This window comes from Cavia porcellus, unplaced genomic scaffold, assembly GCF_034190915.1.
Source record: "Cavia porcellus strain 051 isolate PalLab524CR breed Dunkin Hartley unplaced genomic scaffold, mCavPor4.1 scaffold_32, whole genome shotgun sequence".
In the NCBI taxonomy this organism is placed as follows: domain Eukaryota; kingdom Metazoa; phylum Chordata; class Mammalia; order Rodentia; family Caviidae; genus Cavia; species Cavia porcellus.
Window position 1 is genome coordinate 23928805 of NW_026947515.1, and position 15326 is coordinate 23944130.

Here is a 15326-nt window from a genome sequence, read left to right on the forward strand (position 1 = left end):
CCCGCCGGTGTCTCAGTGCGCAGGCGCTGTTGCTACCTTTGGAGGCGGGACTTCCGGAACAAGTCTCCGTCGGTATTGGCTAATCTGTGAAGCCATGCTCGATTTTTGAGCTTTGCGATTGGTTGAGGGGAGACCTTCCGGTGACCCACTTCCGTTACTTTCTGCGGGGATTGAACCTTACTGGGTCGGTGAAGGTGAGTAGGTTTGAGAGCTTTGAGTCCGAGCCCAGAGCAGTTTCTTGCTTTGCGTCTTGCAGATCTTGCACCGACCTTTGCTGCGCCCCCACCAAGGACGGCAGACTCGGGGTGTTCGCTGGCAGAGAGGTAGAGCTGTGTTTTTACGTCGCACACCGTTTCTAACCGCTCCTGGGCGTGCGAAGTCGCGGGGCCTGGTTGTGACCCAGCCGCGACAGTTTTAGGGGCTGCCACAAACTATTTCAGTCCGCTCCCAGCGCGGGAGAACATGACACAATCATACTGTCAACTTGCTGAGGGACTGCGTCCTCTTCTGGCTAGAAGCTCGCAGAGTTCCAGCGTGTGCAGTGTTTAGGGGTTAAGTGCGGGGCTGTTTCCCCGCTGAACTGATATTAATCGAGCACGTCTGCTATGTGCCTGACCTGTTCTAGGCTCTAGGGATTAAACAATAAATAAACAAAAAACCTTTAAGACTTCCGATGATTGGAAAAGTGTCTGTAAGGGCGCTTAGTTCCCTGGCATCTTTAAAAGTGAACTGCTTTAACCTTGCCCCTCCCCCACCGGAGACAACCAGTGCTGAGACGGAAAGGAAGGAAAGAACAGGTGTTTGGTACCTTCCTTCTTAAAGTCCAGAGGAAGATTTTGTTTTCCCTTGGAATCCACAGCTTATAGAGATCTTTGACTTTGCCTTTTCTAATATCTTGTCTCTGATCTTACTTAGTTTCAGTTGACTTGAAACTAACAAACTACTTCTGGTAGTTTGTCTTGGTTTAAAGTCTACAGCCACTCTCGTCTTCTCACGTTCACAGCTGTGTTCATTACCACTTAAAATGCCAGGGCAAATGCTGTTAGAGATAATCAGACATGAGTAAGAAGGTTCAGGTGTGTGACCAGTCTGGTAGAGAACAGACAGCCTCTTAGATTTGTATAAAACTATACTGTAAGTGGATATACACAATTTCATTTTCATCTGATAATTTCAGTGGTCTTCTGAGCTAAGCTGAGTTGATACTCAGTTTATAGATGAGAAAATTTCCACAGCGTGCTCTATTTAAATCTTGTTGAAATTTCAATACGTGTCATGTTCTGTATTCCTAGAGAATCTGTGAATAAAACAGTCCAGATAGATATTTCCAAAGACATGGAGAAAAAAAAGTAGAGAGCTGGACTTTTGAGTTGGGGGATACAGGGAGGGCAATCTAGTGGGAAAGAATATGCTGTATTTGTATTTCAGGTTTCACAGCTTGAATTTGAAAAAGGTAAATTGTTCTCCTTTCCTGATTTAGTAGTTTGTCTATGGGATAGGTAGACCTCCCAACTGCAGCTACTCAAAGGGTGCTGATCTATTTCTTTTTTGTTGTTGTTTTGTTTTGTTTTTGTTTTGAGACAGGGTCTCACTGTGTAGTTCAAGATGGCTTTGAATTCACTGTGTAGCCCAGGTTGGCCTTTCGAACTTCCAATGATCCTCTGTCCTCTGCCTCCCAAGTGCTAGGATTACAGGCGTGTACCACCACACCTGGTGTGATCTCTTTTTTAAAGACTTGTATATTGTTAAATGCCTTTCTTCAGGTGATGCTCCAAGAGCACTGTTTTGATTTGATTTATTTTCCAGGATCCCAAGATGGCTGGGCGCAAGCTCACTCTAAAAGCCATTGACTGGGTAGCTTTTGGACAGATCATACCCGCAAACCAAAAGGCTGTGGCTAATTCTCTGAAGTCTTGGAATGAGTCCCTCAGCTCCAGGTCAGTATGGTTCTGAGAGGGGACCCTAAGTTTAGCACTGAATCTGGGGCCAATGTTTTACCATTACATACAAATTTCTGATAATCTTCTGACAAAAATAAATACACTCATTTTCCAAATAAAAGTTTGTAGTTGGTTTTTTGCATTTTCATGATGGTGCTACAGAAAAAATGCACGAAGACACTCCAGGCCATAGGAATAAAGAATAAGGAAATTTCTGTGTGAATTTTCTCATGTTCAAAGAACGGTCCTAACTTCTGCTTTTCTCTGTGAACAGGTTGGCTGCTCTGTCTGAGAAACCACCAGCGATCGACTGGGCCTACTACAAGGCCAATGTGGCCAAGGCAGGCTTGGTGGATGAGTTTGAAAAGAAGGTAAAAAGATAGCTAAAGCATTGGTCTAATAGTGTGTCAGGAGGTGAGTAATTACATATTCCAGTCGACAGCCAAGGAAGAAGGGAGTGTTAACCTTTACACATCCCAACGGAAGTTTAGGGGAGATGTGGTCGGAGGCCTTGCAGTGGTAGGTTTTAATGGTGACGAGATACAGATAGTTCAAGGTGTCATCATGCAACAGTACTCTATGTCCTTGCTCTGCTCGTGGGAGGACTTTCAGATTAAAAGTTCCTGCCCAGCTCTCTCTTAGTTCCTTTTTAGCCTCCCACATCTCTGTCTGGTATCAGCTAACAGCTTTTCTGTTCTTACTGTTTTCCTTTCTCTACTCTTTTCTTTCCTGTCCCTTACAGCTGTAATTTCTTATTTATCCCCCTTCGGTACACATTAAGTCTCCATATCAAAGACTGATTTGCCTATTCATTGCCTGTGGAGGGTGTACTTTGTGCCATTCAGTGTTCATGAAGAAAATCAGAATTTCTTTACAATTCTTTAGAATATGAGATGCTAAGCCCACATGTTTTTTGTTTTTGTGGGGATTTTTGTTTTGTTTTTTGTTTTAGAAGAGGTAGTGTTTCCAGGTGGGGAAACAGAAGCTCACTGTAATAAACAATTACTCTCTTTTTTTTTTTTGTCTTTTTCCTTTTTATTGGTACTGGGGATCGAACTCACGACTGCCTGCTTGCAAGGCAGGTGCTTATGCCGCTGAGCTAAATCCCCAGCCCCTCCTGGGTGTATTGCTAACAGCTTGCTTGTCTGTTTACAGTTTAATGCCCTGAAAGTTCCTGTGCCAGAGGATAAATATACTGCCCTGGTGGATGCTGAAGAAAAGGAAGATGTAAGTAGTTGATGCTCCTTTATAAAAAGTTACTTTTGTTTGCTTTTATTAGTACATGTTTATAGTATGTAATGATTGCATTCATCATGGTAAGTTGGTGTGTCTGTAATGCATCTTAATTCTTTTTTGCTTCCCTTCTCATCCTCTCCCTCCCCTCCCCCACCATCTCTAGATCAAATGATGCTCCTAAATATTTGAAACCTTTGGTTTTTGAGATAGGGTCTTATTAGGTAGTTCAGGCTGGCCTTGTATTCACTGTGTAGTCCAGGCTGGCCTCAAACTCACGGTGATCCACTTGCCTCAGCCTCCCAAGTACAGGGATTACAAGCATGCACCATAAAATTTTTCTTAATAGTGATGGTTCTATATTTCTGAGCAGCTAGGATAAAGTAAAGTGAATTAATTTGCAAGTTAAGGAGTTTACAGTAATGAAAGGAATCAACTGGTAATCCAAGCTTATGTTGAATATAAAAAGTCAGCGGGAACAGTGTGTAGCACATGCCTGCACTTACATAAATCTCTAGAGACTGCAGCTGCTCGGCAGTGCAGTGGTTGCCTGGGGAGGGCAGTGAGAGGAGTGACACGTGTCCACTACTTTATTTTTTTATTTTATTTTATTTTTTGTCTTTTTCCTTTTTATCGGTACCGGGGATCGAACTCACAACTGCCTGCTTGCAAGGCAGGCGCTTATGCCGCTGAGCTAGATCCCCAGACCCGATGTCCACTACTTTGAAGATGGTCCTGGTTTCACGGGTGAACATATGCATCAAATGGCACTTGCGGTGTCATATGGTGGTTACATTGCAACAAAACTGTTAAAAGCAAGGAATTGGAATTAGGTAGAAACATTACCCAGGGTGTATTCAGATACTTACTTGGTTAAAAGCACTGAAGGCCAAATGTTGGAACCCAGCTGGTTTCACCAAAGAGATGTCTGGCTTGGTGGTTACGGGGCTTGTCCTGACCATTCAGTCAGCAGCCCTATAGACAGGGTGTCCCTAAGCTATTTTCCTGCCCGGATGTCTTTGTGGGTGACAGGAAAAGCTGTGATTTGCCTCCTAAAGTTCCTCCGTAGTCAGGGCAGCAGGGAAGCCAGGGCAGGCTGGAGACTCCTCATGTCTTAGGAGCCCCGGAGTCTGGGCATAACTTGGTTTCAGAGCAAAATTTTTCTCATCTTTTAAAGGTGAAAAGTTGTGCTGAGTTCGTGTCTCTCTCAAAGGCCCGGATTGTCGAATATGAGAAACAGGTAAGGATGCCTGGTGGTGCTGCTGGTTACTGTCTCCTCCACGGCCATACTTCTCTCCTCTGGCAGTCAACTGCCTTGGACTCTCATTTTACATCTCCACGGCACTGTTTCCCTTTACTAATATATTTCTGCCCTTTCCAGCTGGAGAAGATGAACAACATCATCCCATTTGATCAGATGACCATTGAGGATTTGAATGAAGTCTTCCCAGAAACCAAATTAGATAAGAAGAAGTATCCCTATTGGCCTCATCAGCCAATTGAGAACTTATGAAATTGAATCGTGGAGAGAGCTCTGGCCCTTACATGACAAATTCTGGATGTTAAGAATTAAAAAGGTATAATTCTGGGTATGTGATCTCTCTGCTTAATACAGTTAAACCTTCCCTCTGAGGTGGCCTCACTGGAAGTGGACATTTTGTTAAGGTGGGAAGTTCCTAAAGGGTTGTGTCGGCCCAGTTCTCTAGAAGTTAGGATGTGTATGAGGCCCCAGGGCTGCTCAGTTTAAACCAAGAACAGTAGGGCCTATGCCAGTGTACTCTCCTGGGATATGGGAAAGGAGGATTATTATCTGCCAAGGCTCTTGAGCTTCCTCTTATTTCAGACCACTGTGCCAAAGAAGTGTTCCCTTCTCGACCTGTAGTTGGAAATGCTGTCCAGATTGGCAGCTCTGAGAGCAAGGCCTGGGTTTTGGTTTTTGGTTTTTTGAAGCAGGATCTTGCTATGTGGTGCAGGCTGGCCTTGACCTCACTGTGTACCCAGGCTGGCCTGAAACTAGCAGCAATCCTCTTGCCTCAGCTTCCCAAATGTTGGGGGTTATACATGTGAACCACCATGCCCAGTGGCTTGGCTTTTCGGTACTGTAGCTTTTAAAGCACAAAAAAGAATAGAGAGGAAACTGTCACAAAGTTAACTGTTGCTGTTTTTTTATATCCGAAACTTAGAAAGCAATTTTAACTCCAGCATTTAATTTTAACATTCCAGTTAGAAGCTGGGCACTGTGGCACTCCAGCTACTAAAGAGGCTGATGCAGGAGGATCCCTTGAGCTCAAGTTCGTGACCAGTGTAGGCAACATAGTGAGACCTGTCTCGAGAAAATTTAGAAAATAAAAACAGATAACGTGGTGTGAAAAGTTGCCCTTGGAACTCAGAAGATCTAATATGCCAAGCACATAATTGCTGATTTTTAAGTTGTTTACTGTTTTAGGACTTTATTTTTTTCATTTTAAAAACATTACGATTGCAACCTGGGAAGTTTCTAGATATTTAAGCAAAACCATCTGACTTAGTCTGGCTTACATCCTGTAGGAAGGTAGCACACACAGGTCAAAAACTGGCCCTGCATGCTGGCTAGAGGCTGAGGCAGGTGTATTTCTATTAGTTCAAGGTCAGCCTGAACTACATAGCAAGACCCTGTCTCAGCAAATCCAAAGTCAAACCTAGTGTTTCTGCAGGTACTACAGACAGACTATTGGAGAAGTGCAGCCTGCCAGGTCAGGGCTGTGCTAATGTGAGCAATCAGATGGCCGTCCTTCCTGGTTTAGGTGGAAAGAGCTGAAGATGGGAGTAGTAAGGCGGGGCTGCTGCCCTGACGCCACCTGAGTCCTCCAGTCCGACTGGATGAAGATGTTCAGTGGTGGCTGTGCCTTTAGGGTCCAAAACAAAAGTGAGAGTTACTGGCCTGGCCCCCAGCTGCACAGCAGAAGATGGAAGGACTCAGACAGCAGCCGGCTGAAAGCACGGAGACTGAAATCCAGTTTACTGCTGGAACATGGGAACTCACGCTCATCAAAGAAAGCCTCCACAGGAATCAGTGAAAATATGGCAGCATGAAGGAGGCGTCCCTAGCTTCTGAAGGGGCCTGGGGGAGGGTTTCCTGTGACCGGCAGAATTCAGTGTCAGCCAAGGCGTGCGCACTCTACCTTCTCCGTCACAGGGCATTACTGAAGTGGACTTGATTTTTTTACATTTAGTTATTTCGGTTCTACGAGTCAGACCTGGTGTTTCACACATTTACTCTTGCTATATCGCTAGGTGATATCCTCACCCCCTAATTTTACATTTGAAAAAAAGTTAAAAGTAAAAGTAAAAAAATAGCATCAACAGAACCAAACAGCTGGGTATGGTGGCACTTGCATATAATACCAGCACTTGGGGAAGCTGAGGCAAGAGGATTGCTGTGAATTTGAGGCTCGACTGAGCTCTATAATGAGACTGTCTCAAAAAGGCAAACACAAAACACTTCAGAGCTGGGGATACAGCAGCTAGGTGCCTGCTTTGCAAGCACACAGTGGTGAGTTCAGTCCCCGGTACCAAAACAAAAAACATTCCAGAAGAGGCCAGGCATGATCTATCATACCTGTAATCCCAACACTCAAGAGACTAAGGCAGGAGAGCCATGAGTTTGAGGTCACCTTGGGCTACATAGTGAAACCCTTAAAAAACACCCCCCACCAAAAAAAAAAAAAAAAAATATTTCAGAAGAAAAAGACAAAAAAGATTAAAGGAATCAGCGCAACATAACTGATACTACACTTGATCTTAGCCAAAAGGCTGAGAGTCAATGACATGATCTTGATGGGTGTAGGATTCATTTACAGCTTCTTTGTATATCTGAAATTTTCATAATAAACTGGTCTGTAAGGGATAAAAATGTGGAGTTTTGCTCTTACGTAAAGTAAAAATCAAGGTAACAAAATGACTCAATTCTTTTTTTTTCGAACTCACGACTGCCTGCTTTCAAGGCAGGCGCTTATGCCGCTGAGCTAAATCCCCAGCCCCATGACTCAGTTCTTAAAGCCATTTACACAAAAGCAATAATTGGATCTTTTATGCATAGAAAAAATAGTATTAAGATATATAAAGTGAAGCAATTACAAAGATGCTGGAGGCTGGGGATTTAGTTCAGTGGCATAAGCGCCTGCCTTGTAAGCAGGCAGTCCTGAGTTCGATCCCCAGTACCTATGGAAAAGATAAAAAGACAAAAAGAACAAAAAACAAAGACATTGCTGAATGTATCAGTTGTAACTATTTTAACATATATGTCATGTCTTGGCATCCTTGCAAAACAAATGAGATATCAGTAAGTTTTTACAAAAAGGCAATTTACTAGCTTTATAGTAAACTATATTATTCAGACAGTAATTATGGAAATTGATAATGTAAACTATAGGAACAATGATCGTAGTGCTAATATTACATAAAACCAATGACAGTAACAATATGGAAAACAATAAAACGTAGCCACTTGAAAATCAAAATGCCTGTCCTAAATCCCATGAGAAATCAAGTTTGTAACTACACAATATTTGCAAAAATAAAAACATATTTCATATGAAAATAACAGGAATACTCATGGCATTAAGTCCTGTTGTTAAAATAAGGACATTTTATTACACAATACAACCTGTTGACAGAAAAGTCAAAAGACACTGATAAGAAAAAGAGATTGAAATTAAGTGAGGTGAGCATGCTTGTAATCCCTGCACCCTGAGGCAGGAGGATTCCTGCAGTTTGAGAAGAGCCTGTGCTACATAATGAGCTCAAGGCCAATCTGAGTTACATACTCTGTGTCAAAGGAAAGAAAATACTGCCATATATTAGCTATTCTTTTTGTTTTGGTGCCAGGGATCTAACTTATAACTTTGTACTTGCCAGGCCCTGGCCCAGTACTACTGGTACATTAAACATTATAAAAAGTTAGACATAATTAGATCAAGGAAACAATAGTTAAAAACAGTTCATAGTATGTAGGACTGTATGCACGTAAGTGCTTATGTAATTCAGCCTTTTGAATCACTGAAGTGACTGGTTTAAATGTTTGTAAAATAATAAAAATGTTCCTCCTTTACACTAAAATCAAATTCCAGCTACAGATTTAAATGCTAAAGTCACGGTAAACAACAAAAATTGAAGATGGGCATGGTGGCACACGTTTGTAATCCCGGCACTCGGGAGGCTGAGGCAGGAGGATCGTTGCAAATTTAAGACCAGCTTGGGCTACAAAGTGAGCTCAATGCCAGCCTGACCTGCATGGTGAGACCGTGTGTCAAAAAGACAAAAACAAAAACCAAAAATTGATAGGTTAATATGTATGTAATCTTTAGGCTGAAAGGTTTTTCTAGTATAACACCAAAGCAGAAACCAAACCAAAAAAAAAAAATTGATTTCAAGTAAAATAAACCAGTTCCTGGGGTCCCTGCAGGCATAGCAGACTTTAGGAAGCCACTGTGAACTCTGCTCCTTCGCGTCCTGTCCAAGGCTATGATACCACCATTTCATCCGAATCCTCAGTTGTCATTTCTCCTCTTCCTCTTCTTCCCTCTTCTCCCCTCAGCTGGGTACCAGGTCCTACAGAGTTCTCTTCCTGGACAGTTCTTGTTTTGTTCCTCCTCTGGTAACGTTATGGTCACCTCTGTCAGATCTTGCCAATTTCCTCCTTGAACCATTCCATTTCCCCCTAAGTAATCTCCCAGCCTTTCTCACTCATCTCCAATCCATTATTTGGGCTGCTGCCCAAGGAGTGCTTTCAGAAGGCAAAATGGTCATTTTACTGCCCTGGCTTCCCATGTCCACATCTCAGTGACGTTCTCCCTCCGTTGACAGCCACAGTGAAACTGCTCCCACCCCACCCTTACCAGTAGGCAATTCCTTTTCCCCCTGGAACATCAGAAAGACCTGGAAGATTCTAGAACAGTGATGCAACCTTTGAAGAGACTGCATGCCCAAACTACAACCACTACAGCCATTATTTATCCCAAAGACTGCAGTTAAACCTGACTGCTGAGATTTAGCTTAGAAAAAAACAACTGTTATATGATGCTCAACCGCTGGGATGACTTGGCCATGCTTGGTGACAGAAAGGACTCTGCATGCCCACTGCACCACACGTGCCACAGGTGTGCCACCACTGTTTTGGAACTTTCTTTGCTGAGTGCTGGTATTAACAGCTGATCTATCATGCACTCAAGTTCATTTGCTTGCCAATGATCAGAACAAAGGAGGCCATTTATTTTGGTAAAAAGGAAAAGGCATCGACTCGATGCTGATTTGCCCCAGCTCATCAGCTCACCTTGTACAGCGGGTGAAGGTCTTAGCGTGAGGAGCAGGGAGGGGCACACAGACAGCGCTGATCTCCACACTTGCTCCAGCTCCCTTCAGTTCATCCTCCCCTTTCTTCTGGAAAAGAACCTGGCTCCTGCCTACGAGAGTCGGCATCTGCTTTGGGCTGAGGAGAGGAGGGAGTGTTGGTTATTAGCTTGGCAGGAGGAAGTCTGGAGAAGTTGCTTATTTCTAGAAGGAAAAAAGTCTAATTTTTAAAGTTCCATTTTCAGATGCCAGTTAGCACAGCCCTATACTCAAGAGTTGTGATCATGTTCCCCAAGGTCTAACCTTGTCCTTGGCATTTTGAAATCTTCATAAAGATTCACTATAAAGGGAAGAGAAGAAATGTGAGATGTGAACCTTTAGGAGCTCATACATAAACCTTAAATAATGGAACAGACGGCAGATGATACAAGGCTGGGAACAGCTCAGTACTCCAACAAGTGCTTCCAATTCGTGAAGCCCGGGCTTCATCCTCAGCGCCAACACCAACAGAAAGATGATCTCAAGTGACCCTCTAAAGTCCTAATTGCTTTACACACATACTTCTCATTCACTCCCACCGTGAACCTCTGAGGCGTTCTGAGGGTGACAGGACTGTCAATCACCCTTTACTGTCCTCTGCTCAGAAGCCTCTTCTTTTATGTGGCTGGCTCCTCCCCATGGGGAGCCTCCCCAAATGCCCCTTCTTTGACTATGCAATTAATAGGCTCCCGCCCTCTATACTTGAAATAGTCTCATTTTCCTTGACTATTGTCTTTTCTCACTGAAATGTGGGTTTCATTGGCACAGGCCTAGAGGACTTCATCTGAAGCAGAGCGAATTGATCTAGTAACTCCCATGGTCCAGGCTAGGGACATGCTGCCACCGCCAGGTGCCACAGCTAGCTGACATGCAGCATCTGTTCAACTTGGTGACTAGGTTGGAGAAAATTCTGTCTGGCCCTGGAGAACGCAGAGAAGGAATCTGCTTTCTGGCTTGTTATGTTGTTTCTTTTACAAAAGTACAAGGAATAGTAGCTTTTAAACTGTTTTGAGTCAAGGACTTAGCAGAATCCGATGAAACAGTGCTGTCTTTCTCCAAATATTTCATGAGATGTGAAAAGTTTGACCCCAAAGCCCATTCACAGCTTTAGGATCTTCAAGTTAAAACACACACACACACACACACACACACACACACACACACACACACCCAGCCCGGAGAGTACATTTTAAGAAGTAAACATTTTTGCTAAAGGATAATATATGCACACAGGACAGTGAGATCACAAGCGCTTATCTCTCTGGATTTTCCTAAGGAGACAGCACCTCTGTTCAGGTAAAAGCCAGACAGTTGCCAGCTCCCGGAAGCCTCACTTCTGAACTGTGGCTACCACCTAGAGTAACACCATTCTGTCTTCTAACAGCACAGATTCCTTCTGTGTACTCGACCTCTTTTCTTCCTTCTCTTCCATCAGCACCTCCCTCCCTGACACACGGCTGCTGAGCTGGTTGTGTGTAAGGCTATGAAAGCTTTCTAGAAACTCTGAAGGCCAGGGGTGTGCCTGGTGCTTTCCCTTGATCCCCAGACCTGGTCCCTAACCATTTCTGCTCCTCTGCACTGACCAGTGTTTTTCCTCCTGGTTGAGGATGATGAAGACACCTAACACACAACTTGCAGGACCATTTCAGGAGGGAACCACCAGCTTGTATAGGCAACGAGATATGGGGGCCCATATGCCCATCTCTTGAGCTATAAAGTGAGAGCCTGTCTGGAAAAAAAAAAAAAAAAAAAAAAAAAACAAAAACCGCAAAAGGGGACAAACAAGAGCAGAGTTGAAAATGGCACCCGTTCACCCCAGGTGGGACTCGAACCCACAATCCCTGGCTTAGGAGGCCAGTGCCTTATCCATTAGGCCACTGGGGCTTAATGTGACAAAAGCCGGGCACATGCTTCTTAAACTATGACGCTGTAGGCTGCGGAATGACATCAGGTACCAGCACACCTGGACTTACAACCCTCCCCGCTTCCACACCCGCAGCTTTTCGGAGTGGAGGTCCACAAGGGACTGGTGGCCTTTGACCATCTAAAACAAGGGAACTGTCTGCCATCTGGATTAAAACGTTTCACCCGACCACGAAGGGACTCGAACCCTCAATCTTCTGATCCGAAGTCAGACGCCTTATCCATTAGGCCACGCGGTCTCCTGCGGAGGGCTGCTTACCAGACTCATGTTAGATGGCGCCAAGGCCGGTCCACGGTCGGCTCCGCGGCGCCGGCGACTCCGGCAGCCACCGCGCCCGCCCTGCGGGGGGCGCCTGCCGACGCCGACGCCCGGGGAAGGGCGAACCCTCCTTCCGAGCGTCCTCGGCGCGTGGCCTGGGGAGGAGGGCGTCTGACTGCGGAGCCAGCGCCGAGGGTTCGGGTCCCTTGGCGTCCCCTGCGTCCGCCGGGTGCTGGTGCCTCGCTCGCCCCTTCCTCCGACCGCAGCGCACGCGCCGCACTCAGCTGCCCGCCAGCCCGGCCCCGGCTTCGGGTGCCCGGCCCAGGAGCGCGGCGGCGGCTCACGGCTCTGCCGCGCTGTGACACGCTGTCACGGGTCGCGGGAGGGCGCCTGGCCGCTGCGCGTCGGTGGCCTCGCGGGTAGGGAAGCTCCCCCGCTGAGGCAGGGACCCGGGTTCGAGTCTCAGCCGGAAACAGGCTCCTGCATCTCTGGCGGAGATGTTTTGCTCCCCACCTGTGCCCAAAACTCTGCGGAGCCCTTGGCCAACCCCATCTGTGGCCCCGAGTCTGACACTCGAGTGTCTTTTATCCCTGCAGCCAGCTCTCAGAGGTCTCACCGAAGCCATGACCCATTCTCTATCTAGGAGCTGGGCAAAAACGGTGGGGACCGCGCAGGCGATGGCTGCAGCTTTGTCTTGAGAAAATGATTCTTCAAGCCGCGGAGACACACGCGCGTGCGCGCGCGCGGACACACACACACACACACACACACACGCACACGCACACGCACACGCACACGCACACACACACACATGCACAGACATGGTTGCCACACTACATCCCCACTGCACGTCGTGAGTGAAGCCGGAGGATGTTGAGGTCAATTCTGAAGTCCCAAGGTGGAGGTAACCTAAAAAACAAAACAAAATAAAACAAAACCACCTGCTTATTGCACCTGGGACTGAAACACACAACCCGTACCTCAGGGGTCACCCCAGGTGGGACTCGAACCCACAATCCCTGGCTTAGGAGGCCAGTGCCTTATCCATTAGGCCACTGGGGCTTACAAGAAAGATGCCCCACCTCTATTCTTTTAATGGCCACTGAAGTCCAGTCTCAGTCCACGCAAAGCGCGTGCTCGTTCGTGGGCACTGAGTGTGGAGCTGCAGTGCCGAGCTGGCAGGCGAGGCCCGGCCCAGCGCACCCTGGAGCCCGTGCAGAACGCCTGGACCCGCATCACGGACGCTGAGCACTGCGGTTCCAAGGGGCTTTCTGCCCACTGCCCTGGGGCCTTCTGTCCACCTCCAAGAACCAAGGAGACCCAAGAATTTTAGAAGAGATGGTGTGGAAAGTGAAAGAGAGCCGGGCACTCGGGGAGGCTGAGGAAGGAGGTTCAGCCCTGGGCTACAAGTGAGCTCGAGGCAGTCCGAACTGCATAGGGAGAGCCCATTAAAAAAAAAAAAAATAGTGAAAGAGAAAGGATAAAGAGTAACCACGAGTAACCACCAATACTGAAACTGTAACACTGAAAAACCTTCGCATCCTGAGATTGCACAAATCCAATCAGAATAATAAAAAAACACATATACATTTCATTATATATGTATTTCTTTCTTTTAAATGTTGGTTTGCCAGCTGTGTTGGCAAAAGCCTGTATAATCCCAGCACTCTGGAGGTTGAGGCAGGAGAGCTGCTGCAGTTCAGGCCAGCCTGGCCTGAAAAGTGAGTTCAAGGCCACTTTGAACTGCATAATGAAACCTTGTTTCAAATGCATAAATACAATAAAATCAGAGTTTAATACTCCTATACCATATGCATGTAATACACATTATGTGTTCTTGTTTGTGTTTTATAAAAACACATTATTAAAGGGTTAGTCCTTTAAACTCCGTTATTGGAGCCGACACATATCTACCAGATGTAAGAGCGGAAGCTGCTGGGGAAGACTTCATCTGTTCCCTTGTGCCTGATTTGAGACCTTGCAGGGTAAAGGGGATTCAGGGGCATTCCTGTTCGCTTCTCTCCACACAAGTATTCTTTTCTCCTCATCATGGCAGCAAGAAGGAAGGACATAGCCCCCTGGCTCCAGCCTGCTGCCTTTCAGATGCCGTGCTTTAAGTTAGTGACTCCCGGGAGGAGACATGTAGGCAGTAACTGCAGGTCTCCAGTGGCAGCGATGAGTTTGCCTGTGTGCATGAGCTCAGACACATTTCCTCTGCTCTTCCTTAGTGGCCATTTGTAGTGGGCAGCCCCCCCACCCCACTCTACTGACCATTCTCAACATTCAACTGGGCTGATATCTGGTGGCTGTTTCTCGTTTGGGGCCTAGCACTTCTCCCCAGGCCAGCATAGTCAGCTCTTGCAGGCAGCCAGCCCCAAGCCTGTCCCTCCTTGATGACTTTACCCAGCATCCTCCAGTCACAGACAGGCAAAATGTCTCACCCCTAATCCATCAGTAGCTTGAATTTTCTCTTCATTCTGTTGCCACTGCCCTTGTTCCAGGATTGGCTCTTTCCTGCTCACATGGGTCAGCTGACCAGACCTTGTCCACTTTCCTTGTCCTGTCATGAGCAGGTCAGTCATCTCCTGACAGTAAAATCTCAGTGTCTTGGTGTGGTGGCACATCTCTGTAATCCCAGCACTTGAGGCAGGAAGATCCCTGTGAATCCAAGGCCAGTCTTAACTATGTAGCTAGACCTGATCTCACTTCCCCTTCCCCCAAAAGGCTTAGCTCTTGCATTTAAATCTGGCACCTCCCAAGATGGAGTGGCCCCATACCAGCCACAGGAAAGCTTAGGAGTTGCCCAATGATCCCAGCCTCCAAGTGACAAATCTTTGTCTTGCTGGGCTGGCCAGCTTCTCCTCTGCTTGGGGCCCATTTGACCCCGCGTCTCTGACTCTGCATCTAGAACTAGCCATTCCTTTGCCCCATGCAGTCTCTCATTTACTGTGCTTTAGGCTACTTTCCTCTGATAGGAATCCGGTCTTTCTTCTCAGCGTTACCATCATCCGATGGAATGTCAGTTCTCTGCTAGGCCGGGCTTTATGTCGCTGTGTCAGTTCCTCTCTTCATTACCCTGCTGCTCAGCACGTGTTACCTGAATGACTGAGCTAATGCGTGGTGCGTGTCCTGCCTGCGAGCTGCAGCCTGCTCCTAGACTCTGACTTCTGTCTTCACCATCTTCCATTCTGCCAAAGTCACTTTTAAATGACCCTCTCCCCTTTCCTGAACTGAGTGTGCATACTACTACAGTGTATATACTGTGTTTCACTATCTGGACACCACCACGCAGTAATTATCAAATGAAATTAACAGACCAATGCTAAGAAGCTGATTTAATGCCAGAGTAATCTGCTACGGTTATGCTAGCCTGGATGTGTGTCCCCTCTCAGGCTTTCCCGAGCCGGACATGAAAGTGTAGACTGAGAGGAAACAGAAGGATTACAACTTTGAGCCCAGCTTGGGCAGTTCAGTGACTTGGGGAGACTTGTGATTCTTCACCACTGTCAACTTGAGGAATAAACGCCTGTGCTGAATACAGAGGACCATCCTGGGTGTGCACGGCACCAACCCATAGGCTCAGGGCCTGAAGGAAAGGAAGAGAA

The 15326-nt window shown here is 46.3% G+C and overlaps 1 protein-coding gene, 1 long non-coding RNA gene, 3 other non-coding genes and 1 pseudogene across 7 annotated transcripts; 1 reads left to right on the plus strand and 5 right to left on the minus strand.

Moving 5' to 3' along the window:
* Positions 1–59: 59 nt before the first annotated feature.
* Atp5pd (ATP synthase peripheral stalk subunit d) lies at positions 60–4765 on the plus strand. Of its 2 annotated transcripts, none has more exons than XM_003464782.5 (6): positions 60–194; positions 1807–1937; positions 2215–2311; positions 3096–3167; positions 4351–4413; positions 4555–4765. In XM_003464782.5, the coding sequence occupies exons 2-6, from the start codon at positions 1816–1818 to the stop codon at positions 4684–4686; spliced, it is 486 nt and encodes a 161-aa protein (XP_003464830.1). In that variant the 5' UTR covers positions 60–194; positions 1807–1815; the 3' UTR covers positions 4687–4765. The 2 variants fall into 2 exon arrangements, with proteins under 2 accessions (XP_003464830.1, XP_005001447.1); XM_005001390.3 differs by having other exon boundaries at positions 150–323.
* LOC134474412 (uncharacterized) lies at positions 3356–12479 on the minus strand. 2 transcript variants are annotated; one of them, XR_010045272.1, is made up of 3 exons: positions 11722–12479; positions 9484–9840; positions 3356–3979 (listed from the first exon to the last, which is right to left on the minus strand). It is a non-coding gene; the product is annotated as an uncharacterized LOC134474412 (long non-coding RNA). The 2 variants fall into 2 exon arrangements; XR_010045271.1 differs by lacking the exon at positions 3356–3979 and having other exon boundaries at positions 7778–9840.
* LOC111755468 (U2 spliceosomal RNA) lies at positions 6883–6977 on the minus strand (annotated as a pseudogene).
* On the minus strand, positions 11351–11423 carry Trnar-ccu (transfer RNA arginine (anticodon CCU)). The gene has a single exon. It is a non-coding gene; the product is annotated as a tRNA-Arg (tRNA).
* Trnar-ucg (transfer RNA arginine (anticodon UCG)) lies at positions 11629–11701 on the minus strand. Its single transcript has one exon. It is a non-coding gene; the product is annotated as a tRNA-Arg (tRNA).
* A 231-nt stretch (positions 12480–12710) lies between the features above and the next one.
* Positions 12711–12783, minus strand: Trnar-ccu (transfer RNA arginine (anticodon CCU)). The gene has a single exon. It is a non-coding gene; the product is annotated as a tRNA-Arg (tRNA).
* Between the last annotated feature and the right edge of the window lie 2543 nt (positions 12784–15326).